This window comes from Prionailurus bengalensis, chromosome A3 (assembly GCF_016509475.1).
Source record: "Prionailurus bengalensis isolate Pbe53 chromosome A3, Fcat_Pben_1.1_paternal_pri, whole genome shotgun sequence".
NCBI classification, from domain to species: Eukaryota; Metazoa; Chordata; class Mammalia; order Carnivora; family Felidae; genus Prionailurus; species Prionailurus bengalensis.
Genome location: NC_057354.1, coordinates 105,497,913 through 105,517,974, shown reverse-complemented (window position 1 = coordinate 105,517,974; position 20,062 = coordinate 105,497,913). Strand labels below are relative to the sequence as shown.

The 20,062-nt window shown below is 57.6% G+C and overlaps 1 protein-coding gene across 2 annotated transcripts; it reads right to left on the bottom strand.

Annotated features, from left to right (window-relative positions):
- Positions 1-5,359: 5,359 nt before the first annotated feature.
- On the bottom strand, positions 5,360-19,214 carry ARID5A (AT-rich interaction domain 5A). 2 transcript variants are annotated; one of them, XM_043604066.1, is made up of 7 exons: positions 19,095-19,214; positions 10,410-10,525; positions 8,816-8,954; positions 8,420-8,472; positions 7,839-7,936; positions 7,381-7,540; positions 5,360-6,961 (listed from the first exon to the last, which is right to left on the bottom strand). In XM_043604066.1, exons 1-7 carry the CDS (start codon positions 19,096-19,098, stop codon positions 5,723-5,725), a joined length of 1,809 nt encoding a protein of 602 aa, XP_043460001.1. In that variant the 5' UTR covers positions 19,099-19,214; the 3' UTR covers positions 5,360-5,722. The 2 variants fall into 2 exon arrangements, with proteins under 2 accessions (XP_043460001.1, XP_043460002.1); XM_043604067.1 differs by lacking the exons at positions 8,816-8,954; positions 19,095-19,214 and having other exon boundaries at positions 10,410-10,523.
- Between the last annotated feature and the right edge of the window lie 848 nt (positions 19,215-20,062).

Genomic DNA, 20,062 nt, shown 5'->3' with positions numbered 1-20,062 from the left:
GGAGTGTATTCCCCTGACGTCACCAGTGGCTGCTACTGTTCTGGTCTACCTGGAGGATACACTTCTGAAATGACAGGCTGGTGCCTCAGGAACACAGGTGAGCACAGGGCATAAGACCAGATCCTCTCTCCTCAAAATTTATCCTTGAGCTAAGGCCCACCAGGAGGCCTAGCCACTGATGGTGGTCGTGTGCCGTTAAATGCTGGAGCCCCAAGCTTGGGGGGCACGGAGCGACAAGGAAGGGGGATGCTCTGACTCGTACCTACGCTGGTTCCTGGGGGGTGTGAACGCTCTCACTGTGGCCTAGTTCAAGCTACCAGCGTGGCATCGTTGGGAAGAGATGAGCCAGAAGGAGGCGGCCCCAGCTCCCGGATGGCAGTGCCCCAGAGATGCATGGCTACGGTCCCTGTGTGTGGTTGTTCTGTTCTCCCTGGGATCTCTGAGCCCCGCAGGCTCTTTCCTGCCTGGGTGGGAGTTCCTTGCTGTTGCTTGCAAGTAAAGGGCCTAAGAACCCTCACTGAATCTGTGGGGGAGTCATCTCATGGCCCGTGTTCTGGTTTCCAGCTTTTTGATCTTTTCCCCGTTGCTCCCTCAAGGGAGGGGTGACAAGGCCAAGCAGGAACCCTGAAGACAGCTGGAAGCCTGGCGGGGGTGGTGGTAGTGGTGCAGCCGTCCTTCTAAGACCCCTGCCTGGAGCCCCTTCTCCCTGTTCCCTCCGGCAGCCCCTCCCCTCCCTGTGGGGGCTCACAAACGGGCTGGGCAGTGGCTGCCATTTGCTGTGCACAGATGAGAAGTGGCTTTCCGGGAGTGGCCAGGGACCCAGAGAAGCTGGGAAGGTCCTCCAGGACCAGGATTTGGGGGGGGGGGGGGGAGAGGTCACCTGTCCTTCATCAGTCACTAGAGCCTATCTGCATCTTATTCTGGGTCACAGGCAGAACCTAGAAGTGACCATACTCCTTTCACAGACACACAGATGTGGCCCAGGGAGGGGCAAAGGCTTTTGATTCATCAGGATTTGGGCAGGATAGGGACCCATGCCCATGCGCTGGCCAGCCCACCACTGCCTGCCCCTGTCCCTGTACACCAGGGGACACTGCACAGACGACTTGGCAACAACCAGACTCTGCTCTGCCCTCTGGTCTGGAAGCCCTGTTGAGTTTCCCAGCAGTGACACTCTTGCTTAGGAAACTGATCTTGTGGACAACAAAGAACAAAAGCTGCCCCCTAGTGGCCGCGCAACAGCAGGACTTTGGCTTGAACAGAGGAGAGACCAGGTGGCCTGGCTGGAGCTGGGTCCCTTGGGGTTAAGGACAAGGGGCGTCGGGGAGACTGTACTGAATGGGCAGGAATCCCTGTCCCAGGGGCAGCAGCGCTTACTGAGCTCCAGGAAGTGGTCTCATGTGGCCAGAGGTTCTGATTTTTAAAGAGAAGCCCGATATCCAAACTTTTATGGGAAATCTCTTGATTTTTAAACGCTGGCAACTAGTTACAAAAACCTTTTTTATATCACATCGGCTCGAACAAACCAAACACATCTTCAGGCCACTCTCTGCATGCTCTGGTCTTGAGTTTAAATGGAAATCTCTTACCCGTGGGGCTTCCTCTGCCAGCCAACGCTGTGCCCACCTCTAGATGCTCCCCTGCCGCGCCTCCAGTGTGGGACACTTCACACACCCCTGAAGGTGGCTGAGCAAAGCCCTGCTTCCAGACCCCTGCTCCCCCCTTTGAAGGTCATGCCAGGAGACCCTGACTAGGGTCCTTGCTGTACACCCTCCTCCCCATCCTCCATTCTTGATCCTCAAAGACTCAGAGGTAGGCCTTGCCCCAAACCACTGCTATGCTATTGTGCTGATTTCAGAGCTTCCCGGACCCGGGCCTCCTCACCCTCCCTCAGCACATTCATCTCCTCATCCTTCCTCTGAAGCCACCAGGACCTACCATCCCTTGGTCCCACCCGTCCTGGGTCCTTCACTGCATCCTCCCAGCCTCCTCTCTGCCGCCCCCCATCATGGTCGCCCTTGCTCGGCCGGCTCTCCGGGTGCAACTCCCACTCACGTGACACCTAGTGCCCCTTCTGCAAGTCCCGGCTCTGCATCCAGCTGGCCCAAGTGGCAGGGAGACCACCTCACCGCTGCTAGTCCCATGGAAACTCCCGCCACTAGCCTCTTGGGGTGGGAACTTGGGGCTTTCCAGAAGCCCCCGCACCCTGCTCTGTATAGCCTTGCCCCCTCTCTTGGAGATCTCTAGTTGCCCTTCTCCCTCCTCAGACCTCCATTCTGCCCCCCCTCTCTGCATGCTCCCTAGGAGAACAAAAGCACTCACCAGAGGTGTGCACAGCCCCCACCCGCTGGGGACGTGCGCCCAAGCCTGCTGCCTGTGTCTCTGTAGATGGGCTCCTGCCACCCCCACCCCCCAGCACCTGGTCCCACCCAGAAACCACAAGCCTCTTGTGAGAGCTGGAGACCATGACCCTCCTCTGCTCTGGCTCACACTGGAACCCAGAAGGCTCTACACATCCAGCTTCAGCCATCTGTGGAACCCTGTTTCTTCCCCAGCTCACTCTCTTCCAACTCCATAGGACTTCTAGTTCCTCATGCACGTGCCCACTCCTGCCCAGGGCTTTCGTCCCCACCCCCTTCCCTCTGCCCTCCTCAGGAGCCACACGGCTCCCCCTATACCTCCTCCAGCCACTGCTCAGATGCCACCTTCTACTGAGAACTCCTGGCCACCCTGTTTAACCTAGACATGGATGGTGGTGATGGCAGCCCAACATTGTACACTGTGCACTCAAACGCACACTTAATAATGGGCAGAATGAGGTAAATGTTAGGCTAAGTTACATTTTACCGCAAAAACAAACTGCACACTCCCCTCCCCAGCCCTATTTTTCTCCCTGGGGCTTAACTCCTCCTGACATGCTCTGTATTTGATTCACTTATTTTCTGCCCCCTCTTCGCCTATAGAATGTCCTCTCCATGAGGGCGGGGGCTTGAGTGTTTTGTCCACTAATGTGTCCATCCCAACACCTAAACCAGTGCCTGGAACCCGCTAGGAATGGAAGCTCACTGTCTGTCGAATGCCTGACACACGGCCTTCTGCTTCAACGGTCACCAGGAAAAGGGATGTTCCTTCCCGAGTTGCCTCCACTCATCGCCACGCAGCAAGCCCTCACTGCCACCCTCAACAGCTTGAATGCCACAGACGGTTTGAAAGTGGTCTTTAAAATGGTCCTGAGACATGGCTTATGCCCCAACGGTAGATTCTGGCCAGTCCTGCTGGCCTGTGGGTCCCCAGGGCAGAGGTAAGGGCTGTCAGGACACAGGAGGAATGCAAAGGAATAGGGTATGAAAACAGCACGACCTGGAGCACACCTGTGCACGTAGGGCGGCGGTGCCCAGGAAGCACGTGCAGGATGTCCTTCCAGTGAGTCAGGCTTGCCTGTCAGCAGCGTCTGAACCTAATAGAGCTCTCGGAGCTGTTTCCTCATTTGTAAATCAGGACAGTACCTTCCCCAGAATCATGAGGGGCAAGTGAGAAAAATCATGCAAAGCGGCACACTGGAAATGCAGGGCGCAGAAGTTTCCCAGCAAGCATGCCCACATTGAGCCCTGGGTATTTGCTGACCCCCAAGCAAGGGCCACAACCTCCTTCTCAGGAGCCAACTTCAGGTCGCAGCCTCTCCACAAGGCGTAGTCCCCCAAACAGCCTGCAGAGGGCACCACCATCACAGCTCTGAACATCCTGTGCCCAAGTTCTGCCTGGTGCGCACCTCCCACCTCTGTGCCAGAACGGGGGGCACTGTGGCTTTGCAGATAACAAGGACCTCAGTGGCCGTGCCCCATCTCAGGCAGGACCCTGCACACAATAGGTGGCCCTCGCCTCCCCCTTACCTAGGGGATCTGACCCCGTGGCCTGTGGCCCAGCACCCAGGGCACTCGCAGGGAGGGTGGCAGAATTCAGCCCTCCCGCCCCTCTTTGTTCACCAGAGATTCCAGGAGCCTAGAGAGATGGGCAGCATGTGGGAACAGGGGGCTCGGGACTGGAGGTCATGCCGCTACTCAGGCTGGTATCTGGCCATCGCCCAGGAAGGAGGTGGGGAATCGAGGGACCCCCAGCAGAGCCAGGAGCGGTGACTACCACCCTCTGGCTACCCCACCCCTAGGAGGGCAGCTCTCTGGCCTGTGCCCATCTGAGCTCCCCCTCCACAGGAAGCTTCCAGGGGTGGAAGCTGGAGGCAAGGCTGGATGGGATGCTTCAGCCCTGGTAACCCACCCCCTGGTGTCAGAAATGCTGTGTGTGCCCCAGTCTGGGTTCTGTCATACTCAGCGGTGGCACTGGGCAAACAGAACCCATGGGGGGGCCTCAGCCTACACATCTGTTAACTAAGTGTGGGGGTGGGGGCGGGGTCGTCACGCTAGGTTGCCCCTCCCATGACCTGAGGTCATGAGTATCCCAGAAGGCAGGGAAGTTCTAACCGCGCAGGTCAAAGGCCCCCATTGACCAATCTGAGGCTGGAGGCTGGAAGTTGGGGGCCTGGCCCCCACCCCTACCATCCCTGCATTCTGGAGCAGCACTGCCTTTGCAGGAACACGTGAAGCTCAGCAGGTTACTGTGCCGGCCTCTGAGGCCAGGCAGCCTGGGGAGGAGCGGGAAGCCTCTGAAAGGGGCCCTCCTGCCCTCCCTCCTACTGAGACAGCTCCCCAAACTGAGCCTTTAGCAAGGAGGTTGTTTAGGCTGCAGGGTCTGAGCCCCCAGAACAACCGTATCTAATGAACACAGATGCCCAGGCCAAGATTCTGCCCCCTTCACTCCCCTTCCCCTCTAGGTGCCTACCCAAATCGGGAACCTCCTGGGCCACCCCTGGGCAGGTGAGGGGGCTCACTGGGAGGATTGAGCAGCAGGCTCTGTAAGTCCACCACCAGGACAGACCAATCAGATTCCCTGCTCACACCCTTGGCCCCCAGGGCTCTTCCTGCTGTTCATGGTTTGGGGTCCTGTGGTTTAGCTCTGAGTACTCGAATCACACCCAAGTGGCTAGCTCTGCTCAGTCACTACCTGGGGGAACCAGGGCAAGTCACCAGCCCTCTCAGAGCCTCAGACCCCCACCTGACAGGCAGTTGCCCTGAGACTCTACTATGAAAGTGGACAGAAAGCACAGGACGAATGTTGCTGAATTATGAACAGGAGACTTGACCCCCTGCCCTTCGGCAGGGGTGGAGGCATTTTGGATCTGAGTGGATGCAAGGTAGGTCTCTCTCCGTGGCTCCCCCAGCCCTGTCACCAACGTCTCCACCCACGAACACGCCCCAGCCTCACCTGCCCCTGTGAAGGTCCAAACCATGCACACCTCAGGGCTGGGTGGATTCGCATTGGTCTTTTATTGGATTTTCCATGGGCAGCCTGCATACCTCAAACTGCTACCCAGCTCCTTGGCCCTTCACCACGTTCCTGGCTTCTGCTCTGGGGACCTAGCTGGGAGCTGCCAGCCCAGCACCGTCTTCTCCCACGGCCCCGCAGGCTTGGGCTGCTTCCTTGAGACAAACCCAGTTTTCCCGCTGCCTCCCTCTCTGTGCCAGGCTGCCCAGACAGGGGGCACGTTCCTGCATTGGGCACAGCCAAGCTCTCCCGGGGAAGAGGCTCCAGCCCAGACCCCCGGCAGTGCCTCCCCATCTCAGGCCACTTCAGACCCTGCACAGCACGGCACAGCCCCGTGGGCTCAGACCTAAAGCTTGGTGTTGAGGTGGAAGAAGTGGGGTGCTGCATAGGTTGTGGCAGGTGGCACGTGCCATGCAGACGAGGCTGGGCAAAGTCTGTGGCGAAGGGCACTGTCGAAGGATGCCGGGGGGAAGTGCATCAGACCGGTGGCCATGGGGGAGGGCGCTGTAGTGGCTAGGAAGTGGGCCGGGAAGGTAGGGATGACCAGGGGGCTGAAGGGGAGTGTGGCTTGGCCCTTTAAGTGGTCCGGGGTGCCGGCAAAGTTCAGCGGGCAACGCAGCATGGTGCCCCTGTAGGCCTCGGGGAGGGTGGGCCCCAGCGCTGGGCCCAGCAGGCAGGACACGGCCAAGCCGGACCCCACGGATTTGGCCCCGCACTCCTTGGCGTCCACCTCCTTAAGAAAGGGAGACACTGCCCGCAGTTTTTTGCCACCATGGGCAAAGCCCTCTTCTTCCAGGCTGCGCTTGTTGCTCAGGCCTGGGATGCTAGGGAAGGTAGGTGGGGGTGCAGGGCTCTCGGCAGAGACCTTGGCCATGGGGGACACCCAGCAGGCTTTGGGCTTGGGGTAGGGGCTGCCCTTTCTCGAGCTGCCTTTATGGAATGCAGACGGGTGGTTGGCATCCCCGCCCCACACCAACTGGGGCTCTTTGACCAGCAGGCCCTCCTCTTTGCCAGGGGGCCCTAATAGCGCCCCATCTTTAAGGCTGGGGAAGAAGTCCCGGGGGTGCTGGCTGACGGGCTTCAGCACCTCGGTGGGGTACGCATGGAAACAGCCAGTGAAGATGGGCGCTGGCAGGCGAGGACCGGCCAGAGCCTCCTCCCTGAGGCTGCCACCAGGTGCCTGTAATCCCTCCTGAGGGGTCAGCCGGTGCCTGGAGTTCTCAGCTGGCTTTCCTGGGCTCTGAGGACTTTCGGAGAGGTGAACAGCTGGGGATGCCTGGGGGTCCCCATTAGGGCTGCTTGCCCCGTGGCGACAGCCCTCCTCCTGGCACTGCAAGGCCTCCGCCTTGCTCACCTGGGCCAGGAGCTTCTTTTTGGCCAGTGGTGACATGATGCCATGCGTTCCTTTGCAGTAGAAGCTGGACAGGAGCCGCTTGTAGGCCTCAGGGCAGCTGCTGGCACCCACGAAGGGCAGAGAGGTGCCCAGGGCTGGGCCTGGCTGTTCTGTGCCATCCCTGGGGGGCTCCTGGCTAGGAAGCTGTGCCAGGTCTGTGGCAGCATCTGTCTTGGTCTTTCCTGGCATCATCTGGAATGAGAAAAGTTCATGCCTCAGGGCTGGGTGTGAGCCACATACCCTGACCTGGGGGCCCTGTGGAGCAGAGTCACAGAGGGGTCCCAAGAGCCTCTGTTCACTCTTTCAGCACCTTTGTGAAAATTTTTCAAACGGTCTCCTGTCCTCTGAACGGGCACAGCATGGTATCAGGACACAGGGCCTGGTGAATGAGGTGCGGGCTGGAGTTCAGACCCCACAGGGCCTCTCATTTGAACTGGCACAACCATGACCCTGGAGCCCCCCACGGATCTACCGTCAGAGTAGGTTCTGGCTATCCTGGGCAAGGTGCTCTGCAGCCATGACGTGGGTGGTAAGAAGGAGGTGTTTGGCAGGGAACCAGGGGACAGGGAGGCCTGGGGTCAGCTAGTGGCCCAGGCAGGCTCAGAGCTTACTTGGTCTAACCGCTTCTCCTCCTTGGCCTTCTTCGGCTTCTCAGGGGCCCCGTCATCCCCGCGGGGCTCCTTGGCCATCTTGTATTGCTTCCTGGGCTTGGAAGGGGGCAGTGGCTTGTCGTCCTCCCCCTTCAGGTGCCGCACGTATGGGAGCACCAGCCTGAGCAGGAGCACAGCGTGTCCACCAGGAGGCCAGCCTGGCAGGCACGTGCCACACCTCCCACCTCTCTCCCTCCTCTGGCCCAGGAGGCGCTCGGTGTGGCCGAGCTGGGCCTGGGCGGTGATGAATGCGGTGCAGGCAGCTCAGGCTTGTACGTCCAGTGGGAGGTGTGGACGTCCTGCTCGCCGCCCCCCCCCACCCCCTGCCCCCAGGTCCTGCTCTGCCCCACCCCGCCCCGCCCCGAGGTGAGGGCCGAGGTGTCCTGCAGGCAGTCTCACCCGGGCCCGGGCCCCCGTACCTCTCGTAGTGGCGGCGTGTGCACGTGGCCGCGCTGGTGCTGCCCGGGCTGCCCCCCAGCTCGTCGTACACGTTCTTCCAGAGGCGGCGGCCAGTCACCTGCAAGGGCACCTCATGAGGGCACGACCGGCACACCCTCCCCTGCTGGTGGAGTCCTGGAAGCTCCAGGTCCCCACTGGACAGGGACAGGGACTGCAGTTTTGCAGCTGCTTCTCCCCCAGCAGTGGCGGCGGGGAGCTGGGAAGGGGCTCGCCTGGCTGCTAGCCAGCCCTCCCTCCCAGGGGCCACTGCCCGGCTGCTGGCCCCAGCAGCTTTCCAGGCAAAGGGAGCACGAGGAAGACAGAACAGATGGGAAGACAGGAAAACTTGCTTTGAGCAGCAAAGTACAAGCCGGCAAGGCAGGCCCTCTTCCCCCACAGCACACAGCATGCAGGAGAGCTAGGGAAGGGGCGGGATTTGGGACCCTGCCTCTGCCTCCTATCTGGAGGTGGGGACAGGGCCCTTCCTCCCCAGACCCCACAGGGTGCAGAGGGGAAGGCCTGGGAGATGCAGCATGGCAAGGACCCAGAGGTGCCTCCTTACCATCTCATAGGCCCCCAGCTTCTCCACTGCTTTGTAGATCTTCCACAGGTTAACTGGAGAAAAGAGAGGGCAGGGCCCCTGTCAGCCTCTGTAGGGGGAGGGCACAACCAGCAGCCCATTCCCGTGGACCTGTCAGGCAGGCACAGAACCAGCACACACCCAGACAGGGCCACTGCAATGGATGGGTGGACTAGGCCCTGTGCACTGGCAGTCCAGTGGCCAAGGAGGACAGAGATCCGGCCCCACCCACTGCAGCCCTGTGCCTGGAGGGGGGTGCCCTTTCTGTGGGCTGGCATCACCCAGGGGTGTCCAGAGTGGAGGTGCCTGCCCTGACACCCTATCTGGATGGGATCCCCTGCCAGGCTCCCCCTCCCTGCCTGCACCCCAGGGACGCACTCTGCTTGAAGCCGAGATGGGGCACCCTCTCGATGGGCGTGTGTCGCTCCTTCATGAACTTGTAGAGGCTGACCAGGAAGGCCTGCTCCTCCTCCCGCTCCTGGTCCTCCTCCCGCTCCCCGCCTGCCTCGGGGGAGTCCTGGGGAAAGAACAGGAGGCATTGGGATGAGCCCCCAGTTGGTGGGTGGCCGGGGACAGGCGGAGCCACTGGCTGCTGGGGAGGAATGAAACATGTGGTCCCCAACCGCAGGCTCCCGTAGGAGGGAGCAGGCTCCCAGCATCCAGCTTACGGCTCTGGGCTGGAGTGATCTGTCTCTTGGCATCAGAAAGACGCAGTTGTCAGCTGTTAGTACCCAGGACCCCAAGTCAGGGTCCCCAGAGGCCCAGCTCCAGAGACAGCCATAGGAGCAGCCCTGCAGCTCCCCAGGCCTCTCTCCAGGCACAGAGCACTTCTCTATCTTGCTCTGGATTTGTTCTATCTGTGTCTCAGCTCCTCTACCAGACTGTGAGCTCCTGGTGGCAGGCTCAGAGTCCCCAAGCCGAAGGAGCAAAGGTGCTTGGTGTTTTCTGGCACTGCGCGGTCCTGTGTCCACTGAGCCATTGCTGTGGTGGCCTGCCTCTCTGAGCTGCCAGTCTGCGTGCTGAATTTAGGCTGGGTTCCTGACACACTTCTGTCAGGACGTTCGGTTCCTGCTTCCAGAGGGGCAGTGTCTGCTGATGGTATTCATTTGGCTGGTGGCTCAGGGCAGTGGGGTATGGTTGAGCTGGGGCTCAGGGCTTGGAGAGCAGACAGCTCCCAGGTCCTGGATGGAGAGGCCCCAAACACCAGAAGGATGTAAACCATGAGGGCCTAGAACAGTACAGACAGCTGTGCATTCCCAAAACATTCTATTCAAGTACCGTTTCAGTGTTTCTGACACTGAACGAAGACCTTCGACAACGAATGGCACGCAAACTCACGCGTCACCTATGAAACTGTGATGCACTGGAGACCAAGGCAGCTGGTCTTGTGCAGGCCTCAGAATGAAGGCACTCCCTCGGCAGCTCTTCCGCGCAAGCTGTGAAAAACCGTTACCATTTGCAACTACTCTTCTACGTGAATCAGGTTTTTACTCCAGGCTGTGCCACCAAAGCAAACGGCCAAGACGAATGGACGTTCAGGCCAATGCTCCACTGGGTCGCCCACGGCTCCCTCTCAGACCCTGCTCACCGAAATGGCCTTAGTGATCTCGCTGAGGGACTCTAATACCCACGCTGTAAACTTGGAGGGATGCACAGATGTACACGTGGTTTTACATCTTAAAACAGTGCTTTTATCGGTTTCATTCATCAGGGCTCCAGGCAGATCTTCATTTGATAAGAGGGTTCTGCTAGGAAAACTAAGTCTGAAACCCCTGCCATGGGTCACGGGAGGATCTTCCTGTCCCTGGCTCCCAGCTCCCCACACCTGAGGGCTGGGCCCGGCTCAGCAGACTGGAGCGTGGGGAACACATCCTCCTGAAAGCTTGGGGAGTCCCGAAGTTCACCTGGGAGGCTGTGCACAGGTGAGGGGGGGAGGGGCAGGGAAGAGGCCCCCAGGGGTCGCCCAACTCACCTCCAGATGGATGGGGCTCTGGCTCCTGCTCTGTTCACCATCGCGTTGAGGGGACACAGATGGGTCTAGGGGATCACCCTCCTCTGACTGTTTCCTTTTCCCTTTGACAGGAGGTGCTGCAAAGACGGGAAGGGGAAGGGGTGGGGGAGGGGGGAGAGATTGCACTTGAGACACAGGCAAGAAGAACAGGCAGCGAGGAGAGGTCCTCTGGGAGAGATGGCAGGTCCTCCCATCCCCCATCTGAACCCACCAGGTGTGGAGCGAGTCCTCCCCTTCCTTCGGCAAAGTGTCCCCTGCCTCCTGGTCCCTGGCTGCACACAGGCTGGCCCTTTACACACACCTGTGGGCTCACCCCGGTTGGCCAACTCTGCTCTCCCTCCTCTCTGCCAGGCTCACCTCCGACTGAGCCCCACACCTGCTGCTGTTCCTTCCTCTGTTCCAGCCAGCTCCCCACATCCTTTGAAAGAAAATTTAAACCACCCTGGGGTCACGTCAGAGGAGAATAAGGTCGGGCCATGGTGCTCAGGGAAACCCTGTCTCCAAAACCTGCCCCACATGCAGGCAGAGCGTTTTCACAGCACCTCAGCCCAACTGGGAAAGCTGCAGAGGTTCCCATGTTTGTGAGCCCAAGAGCACCACAGCGGGTGCTTCGGTCCTCCAGGAATAATCGAGAAGGCTAGGAGCTCCTGTTTATGAAACATCTGACCTTTCTATGAGCACCGGCAGAGGGCTAACTGTCCCTCATTAGGCCACTTGCTCCTGTCACCTGCAAGGGTCTCACCTGACAAGCCACTTCTTGTGGGTGGCCCTTCCCAGCCCCCAGCCTAGCACAACCATCTTGCTCCGCTGGGCACCCTCGGCCACTCACAGCCATCCGGACTGAATTGCCCACTGCTCATGTGGCTTCCTGACGGTTCAGCGAAGCCACACAGTAGGCGCCGGGTTTCAGTGAGAAGGAGCGTGTCTCACAACAACATGCATGGAGGGCAGGAGGCGCTCGACTTTACCAAGGGCAGCCACAAGCTGATAACTGCAAGGGCACAACACCCGTGTCCCTGCAAAAAACACTGGAAACCGCCTCTAGCCCTCGGACAAGCTGGCAGTGCACCCCAGACCAGGAGCCCCGGGCTTTGGATCTCCCCTTCTTTCTAACCTTCTCTTCCTTTTTGTTAACCTAGTATGAACGCTCCCATTTTCCTGGTTTGCTCCAGCTCAGGAAATCCTTACCACTGGGCACCTACGAGCTCCCCTTTCTGTCCTGGAGAGAAAAAGAATCGCCGTGACAACAACAAACGCACACCAGCATGGCCCACGAGGCCAGAACTTTTGGCCACGGGATGGTGTGCCCTTCGGTGGTCGCTCATGGAAGCTTCACCCTGCTTGCAACTACTCGCTTGTGCCGCACGGGTCCCTGGCTCTTCCACGTGTGTTCTCTTATTTAGTCCCAGAAGGGAGCTCATTTTTTTAAAAAGCGTTTATTTTGAGAGACAGAGAGACGGTGTGCATGCACACACGTGAGCGGGGAAGGGGCAGAGAAGGGGGAAGAGAGAGAGAATCCCGACATGGGGCTTGATCTCACCACTGTGAGACCACGACCTGAGCCCAAATCAAGAGTCAGGCACTTAACTGACTGAGCCACCCAGGTGCCCTCAGGAGGGATCTCGTTTAGTTTTTTTTTTAATTTCTTTTTAATGTTTTTATTTATTTTTGAGAGAGAGAGAGAGAGTGTGTGTGAACAGAGGAAGGGCAGAGACAGGGAGACATAGAATCCAAAGCAGGCTCTAGGCTGTTGGCACAGAGCCCAATGCGGGGCTCAAACTCGTGAACGAAGATCATGACCTGAGCAGAAGTTGGATGCTTAACTGACTGAGCCACGGAGGGGCCTCCAGGAGGCATCTCCTTTTATTTTATTTGTTTTAATTTTTTTTTAACGTTTATTTATTTTTGAGGCAGAGAGAGACAGAGCATGAACAGGGGAGGGTCAGAGAGAGAGACACAGAATCCGAAACAGGCTCCAGGCTCTGAGCTGTCAGCACAGAGCCCGACGCGGGGCTCGAACTCACAGACTGCGAGATCATGACCTGAGCCGAAGTCAGCCGCTTAACCGACTGAGCCACCCAGGCGCCCCAGGGATTTCCTTTTAAAGAGGGGAAACTGAAGCCAGAGAAGCTAAGTTGCTTGTCTCCCTGGGAGACCAGGGTTCAAAGTAAGGTCTGTGTGACCACCAATCCAAGTGGCCTGGCCTTGCCACCATCGTGGTTGCTGTTGTCATCACCAGCATTTAAAAAGCCTTGGTGAGAAGTCCAAATAAGCCTGGAAGAGAAACCAATCCTAAGGCTTGTCAAAGAGAAAGGCACTCAGGCCTTCTTCTCAGGCTGGCTTCTGACCAATCAAGACATGGTCAATATCCAGAAATAACCAGGTGTTAACAACTGACCTGCCCCCACCTCCCCAACTGATGCCTTTCCAACCAAGTTCTTGGTGACTCTATGCCTCAGTCTTCCCTTCTGTGAAATGGGAAAGACCCTGGAGTCCCTTGGCCACTCTTCCTGAATTCCTAAAGTCCACCAGGTCACGGGCACAGCCACTTCCCCCAGCTCTTCTCCCTGCCCTCCTGCCCTCTCCACCTGTCCTTTTTTCTTTTTAACATTTATTCATTTTTGAAAGACAGAGACAGAGTGCGAATGGGGAAGGGGCAGAGAGAGAGGGAGACACAGAATTTGAAGTAGGCTCCAGGCTCCAAGCTGTCAACGGAGCCCCGATGCAGGGCTCGAACTCACAGACCGCAAGATCGTGACCTGAGCCGAAGTCGGGCCCTTAACCAACTGAGCCACCCAGGCGCCCCTCTCCACCTGTCTTCACACCCTCTCTGCCTTCTTTCCTGCTTGCTCAGCTTCTCAGCATCAAAGGACTCTCTCCACCCCGAGTCCCTACATGTGGTGATCCTGGGGCTTCTCACTGGAGCCTTCCTACAAACTTGGTATGTGACCCTCGTAAGTGGCTGCCCTCAGCTGCAGAAAAATAAAGTGGTAGGATCAGTACCCATTAGAATCACCAGGGAGCGTTTTAAAGACATTGGTGACTGTGCCCCCACCCCCAGTCTGATTTAAGGTTCTGCAGGGGCATCAGTTTAAAGCTCCCCAAGAGATCTTAAAGGGGGCAGCCAATTTGAGAGCCACTGGGCCAGAGGACCTCTATCCCTTCTGCTTGGTTCCAGAGTTGGTAAGCTCTGCCTGGGCCACGCTGAGGGGAAAATCTCCTGGAGCCAGGCACTCAAGTTACCTGGAAAGGAGGTCACCAATCTGAGCCGTTTAACCCCAGACAGGAAAAGGATTAGAGCTCTTGCCTAGAGCCACAAAGGGAAACACTCTCTTTATCTCTGTGTCCAGCTGAGTCCCCAAATGAACTCAGCCTCCACTCTCTCCCAACCAGGCTAGCATGCTCTCTGCCTGGCAGGGCCTTCTGGGCCCCACTTCCACAGCCTCAGCTGAGGGAGAGGACAGTCCTCTCCCTCCTTCTCCAGGGTGCCCTCTGTCCTGTCCCTGGCTACCCCAAGTCATGGAACCCCAGGGTTCTAGATCATCTTCATTTGGAAGAGGGTTCTGCTAGGAAAACTAAGTGTGAAACCCCTGCCACAGGTGACAGGCGGGTTCCCCTGCCTGCCAGGTTCCCAGCTCCCATACCTTCCAGTGCTCTGAGGAAGGGCTGGGCTGCTCTCCCGGCTCTGCAGGGGAGGAAAGAGGCTCGGGGACCGGCCATCCCAGTCTCCCAACCACATCCAGCCTGCAGAGGCAGAAGAGTCCCACCTGCTCCTGAGTGACTGCTGCTGCCCAGCAACCTCTGAGTTACTGTCCTGCTATCGCCACAAAGCCTCAGATGCCCCACTGGAACGGGAAGGTGGATGCAACTTGCAAGAAGAAAACCACTGCCGGTCAAAGGAATGCCGTTCAGACATGGCTTTTTCCATCCAGGAAGCAATAATGACAATAATGATGATGATGATTTCATTGTTTACTGTGAACACAGCTGGAATCTATAAGGTATGAGATGGGGATCTAATCACATTTCCCCCCAACGGTTACGTGTCCCAATATTGACTGAGTGATGCCCTTCCCCCAGTGATTTGAAATGCTACTCTCCCCGTAATCTAAAGGTTTATAAGGAATTTATAGGAGGGGCGCCAGGGTGGTTCAGTCAGTTAAGCGGTCAGACTCTTGATTTTGGCTCAGGTCACGATCTCACCGTTCATGAGATCCAGCCCCACATCGGGCTCTGTGCTGACAGTACAGAGCCTGCTTGGGATTCCCTCTCCCTCTCTCTCTGCCTCTCCCTGATTTGTGTGCTCAAGCTCGCTCTCTCTCTCTCTCTCTCTCTCTCTCAAAACAAATAACAACGAAAGGAACACACCTGAAACCGTTTCTGGAATTTTCTACTGTTTCCTTCACTGTGGAATGCCAGTACTCATGCATGCTGTTTTAACTGTAAAACTGACTATCCAGAGGGCAAGTCCCCCATCATTACTCTTTTTAAATAATTATGTGAACTTCAGGATAATTTGTCACATTCCCTTAAAAAAAAAAAAAAACCACTGGGGTTTTGGTTGAATTGCATTTAAACTTAGAAATTACTTTGAAGAAAGAGAACACCTTTCTTTTTTTTTTTTTTTAATTTTTTTTTCAACGTTTATTTATTTTTGGGACAGAGAGAGACAGAGCATGAACGGGGGAGGGGCAGAGAGAGAGGGAGACACAGAATCGGAAACAGGCTCCAGGCTCTGAGCCATCAGCCCAGAGCCCGACACGGGGCTCGAACTCACGGACCGCGAGATCGTGACCTGAGCTGAAGTCGGACGCTTAACCGACTGCGCCACCCAAGCGCCCCAAGAGAACACCTTTCTGATATGGCACCTTCCTTTTTTCAGGACCACATGTCTCCCCAGATTCAGGTCTCCCTTTGCTGTCCTCAGACGTTCCTTCTTAAAGGCCCTGTGTGCTTTCTGTTGAGCTTACTCCTTGTGTTTTGGGCAGCTAGATAACTGTGAGAAAAGCTTTGATAATCTACAGCAGGACTTGGCTCCAGAGTCTCTGTTGTTTCCTCCTCTCACTGTTGGGAAGAGAACAGGAGGCTGCTGGTTGGGCCAGGAGTTGAGCCCTTGGGCCCTTGTGACTCCGTGCCTCACTGGGGAGTGAACAGGGGTGGCAGGGTGCTTGGGGGTGGCGTGCTGCCCAAAGCTCTTCTGGTATTAGGAATCTGATCTGTTTAACTCCATGGTTTGTGTTAAAGTCCAAGCTTAAACCCCAGCTCCTGAAACCACAGCAGTGAAGAGGTTAGTTTCAGTCACTAACTCCAAAAGAGGACGCTCCCTGGAGTCTACTTGTTCTCAAGCGATTCCTTACTTCCCTTTCCAAATCATACACTCCACCAACTCAGCTCAGTGCTCTGCCGGGCCGTGGACTAGGCATTTTTGTACACCGCTTCACTGAATCTTCCCAGCCACCCAGTGGGTTCTATCTCCCCCCTTTTACAGATACAATACATGAGGATCCGAGAGGTTCATCACTTGCCTGAAGTCACCCAGCTTACTAGTGGCAAAGCTGGGATTCAGAACCAGAGCAGTCTGACCGTCCCAAAACTGAGCTCTGAGATCTGGACTTTTTAATGGAAACAGGGAGATGCCAAGCTCCTTATCTGCTCAAAGGGTGCAAGCTTGCTTCTCTCCCTGAAAGAAGCAATCTCCCATCACACCACTCCTATTAATCTGCTAAAAAGTCTGGCTTCTGCTGACAAGCTGAAATCAGGTAAGAGTGGGAAGGGGCTCTGCTCCACAGAGCTGCATCTTTTATCAAGTCAGCCACTGCTTCTGTACTATGGTATCCCTTTCATGGGTGGGTGTGCTAGACCCCCATGGGCCCGATGTTCTAAGCAGGACAAAGAAACAAGGCTTCCGACACAAACCACAGCCAAGTGTGTGTGTGTACCCACACCCCTCAGTGGGATCCGAGGTCTGCCTGTGCTGCTCACTCCCCACTGTATCTCACTGTCCAGAGCAGCGTGAGGCCTGGAACAAGTGCTCCATAAACAACCACATGGATGCAGTAAGACCACGTGATCTCAGATGCTCCTGATACCCCAGAGAGGGGCTTGGGCTGTGACTAGTTCAAAGCCATAGAGCCCGTCAGAGACCCAGTGCCAGACCGCACCACTTATATCTCTCTCCTCTCCTCTGCTCTCTCTTTCTTTTGCCCTGCCCCGCCCCGCCCCATTCACCCTTGGTGTGATGGGAAGGAAGCAACACTTCCTTTCATGAAAAGTCACCCACTGGGAGCACTGCATCAATTGCGTCAATTACGACAATAATGGTAACAGCAGCCCAATAACAACCAGCAGAAACCGCCCCACCTCGCCTAGCCCCACCTCGCCTGAGGTTGTTGGCTTAAGTTTCTCTTAGTTTGAGCCGGAGCTGAAACAAAGACAGCCTTTGAGGCCGCCAGTCCACTCTGTGGCCCAGGAGCCGGCTGCCTGGCAGTGTCGGTGCGGAGCTTTCTCCAGTGGGCAGTTTGGGGAGGGAGGACTGCCAAGGGCTGAGGACACATGAGCCGGACAAGGGACCCCCGAAGGGTGCAGCTTCTGCTCCAGCCCTGCCTCAGTGTCTCAGCTGGGGCACCGGAAAACGGGGTTTGAGAGCAGCTGGGGCCAAGACGACAGTCTTGAGAGAAATATAGAAAGGTAGGTGGCATGGGGGCTCCAAATGTGAGACTACCATCTCCTAACCGCACTAGGACTCTTGTCCCCCTTTAGTCAGCTCTGGTATGTCCTAAAAGACCCTATGCCAGGATAGGCTGAATACCCACTGTCCCCCCCCCCCTCCAAGTCTGGGTAGTATTTGATAACAGTAACAGCTCCATGTAAGGACTGTCTCCTAGGTCCCCATGAACTTTAAGTTTGTGTTCCCATTCCACCTAGGGAGAAACTGGGTTCAGTGACTTGTCCAAGACATGACCCACGAGTAAAGACACAGCCAGGACATGAGGAAGGCTGCCTAACTCCTGCCAGGGGGCACTCCATAGCCTTTCAGCGTTTCCACCCTCCTGGTAGAGACCCCAGGGGGCTAAGAGGGAGTGTGGGCAGTCCCTGGCCTACCATCAGGTAACAGGAGGGCAAGGGGGAGGGGAGAGGTCTTGGGAGGTCTGCCTCCCTCTCACTGCCAGACCTCACTCTAAGCCTCAGTTTCTCCACCTGTAAATCAAAGGAAGAGGGACTGATCCCCTGAGGTCCTTTCTACCTCTGCCACTCTATGTTCCACACGCCCCAGGCGGGTCCCCAGGGCTCCGGCGGAGTATGGAACTCCACTCTGGGCGCTAGACTCTCTAGTCACTATCTCCTACCCCTCCTTTGCCCCAGGGGGCATGTAGGCTCAGAGACGCTGACTCCCTCAACAGTGGTGCTCCGGCGGGGGGCCAGAAGCACCTGTTATCCTCCCCTCGGCCCCGCGGACCCCTCCCTGACAGCTGACCGGCCGAAAACAAAGGGACGCTGGACCCGGCCAGCACAGTGCCCCCGGACTTGCACCCTGAACCCTCAGAGTCCGGCGCTTAGAGAGCCCCGCCACCCCCCACCCACTTCAGCGGGGCTGAACCCCACCTGAAGGCGCCCCCGGACACTCTGCGAAGGGACCGAGATGCACCAAACTCCGCAGCTCCGGCTGAGCGCGAAGGCAAACATCTCTCCTTGCACGGTCGCAGCCTGCGCTTCAACTCTCTCGCTCCCCCCCACCCCCACCCCCACCCCCCACCCCATCACTCCCGGGGCCGCCACCTAGTCCCTTCAGGAGACCCGAGGAAAGAGAAGACACAAGAAAGAGGACGATAGCAAAGAGGGAAGATAGCTCTTTCCTCCCGGGCGGGTGGGGGAGGGCAGAGGAAGGTGGACAGGAGACAAGAATAAGAGAGAACAGAGAAGAAAAGAGAAAAAGGGAAGAGAAAAGAGAAAGAGAAAGGGTAGGGGGCGGGAAGCCGGTAACCGCCGAAGGATCAGAACACCCCTTTGCTGAAAGAGGAACAGTTGATTCTTCAAAGTGCATTGAGCAAGTTCTTCAAAACCCGCGCAGAGTCACTTTCAGGAAACGGCGGCCGCAGTGGAAAGCGCCCCGCGCGCGCCCAGGGACCCCGGTGCCTCTTCTCGGCGGCGCCGGCGGGTTCTGAGAACCGCGGGGATGTGACGGGGCGGGGCGGGGGGGGGGGGCAAATGGGGGCTGGGAGGCAGAGAAACTGCTGCGGACAGCCTGTCACAACAAATTAGCTGAGACCAGCTCGAGATTGAAACCACAGCAGGAAGTGGGATGACAGAACCGTACAGGACTTGGTAAATTTCAGCCAAGAGACGACGAAAAGAGTTTCGAGATAAACGTCCGGGAAGCCCCTGGCCGCCAAAACTTTTTGTCTCTCCTTTTTTCGAAGAGTGAGCGCCGACACCCAGCCTCACCCCTCCCGCGTAGGGTGGAGGGCGCTGGCGCCCCAGCGGGGCTAGGGTGCCCGCGCCTTCGCCCCGGAGTCCACCCCCGGCCCCGCTCCGCCCCTCCTGGGGGCCCGGATGGCCACGAGGGCCCGGAGGGCACCTGGCAGGGCAACCTCGCCCTCCCCACGAGGCCGCCAGCCCCGTCCCGGGACAGGCCAAGGAGCTGCTTACCCATGGCCCGGAGAGGTCCCTCGGCGCCCGCCCGAGGCCCTCCGCACGCGCGGCTCTCCAACCCCGCGCTCTCCGCGCAACTGGCCCTTGGCGCAGCAAGCCTGCCTCCTCCCCACAGCCCCGCCCCGCCCCTCCCGGGCACCGCCCCCGCCCCGCTCTGGGCTCCGGTTGGTGGGTCCAATTCTTCCGCGCGGGGGTCGGGGCCGCCCCCTGAGCCCGAGGACCTCTGGGAGTTGTAGTGCGCTTTTCCCTCTCCCCAGGCTCAGAGACCGAGGTACCTGAGATAGGCAGGACACGCAGGAATCGCTGCTGCCTGTGCCTCTAGGGACAAAACTAACCTTGGGAAATTCCTCGTTGCTCGTCAACGGGACCCTGGGGCTGAGTGGGTTGAGCAAAGTGCATCTGACTTTGACTTGAACTGGGTCCTGGGTATTTTCCAACTCCCACCCCGCCCAACATAGAAGTAGAGGCGGTTGGTGTTAGCTAAACAAGGACCCCAGACCAAACTAGCAAGTCCTTTGGTCAAAATTCTGTGGGGTCCCAGAAACTCTTGGGGCAATGTCTGCAGATGTCACAAGGCCAGGGACTGGCAGCTACTAAAGCATTCCAACAAGGGAGCATGACCCCTGCTTGGGGAGCTGAGGGTGAGGCTAGAGTGGAATGGGCACCCGAGGAGCTGCTGAGCCCGCCGAGGCAGCTTCCACCGCAGGGAGGAGTAACTTGGCCAGGTGCGCAGCACAGAAGAGGAAACTGAGGCTCACCTTTGAGAGCCCAACGTCTCACAGCATCATCCACAACAGCCAAAAGGTGGGAACAAGCCAGTGTCCACGGACAGATGAATGGATAAACTGTGGTGTGTCCATATAATGGAGTATCATCATTCAGCCTTAAAAAGAAAGGAAATTCTGACACATGCTACATGGATGAATCTCGAAGACATTATGCTCAGTGAAATATGCCAGTCACGT

Bases quoted from the DNA above. Each gene is read 5' to 3' on its own strand.
- ARID5A (XM_043604066.1), bottom strand. The intron at 7,541-7,838 runs GTACGGGGGCCC...GCTCCTGCTCAG, and splicing joins ACACGCCGCCACTACGAGAG to GCTGGTGCTCCCATACGTGC. The intron at 6,962-7,380 runs GTAAGCTCTGAG...TTCTCATTCCAG, and splicing joins AGGAGAAGCGGTTAGACCAA to ATGATGCCAGGAAAGACCAA.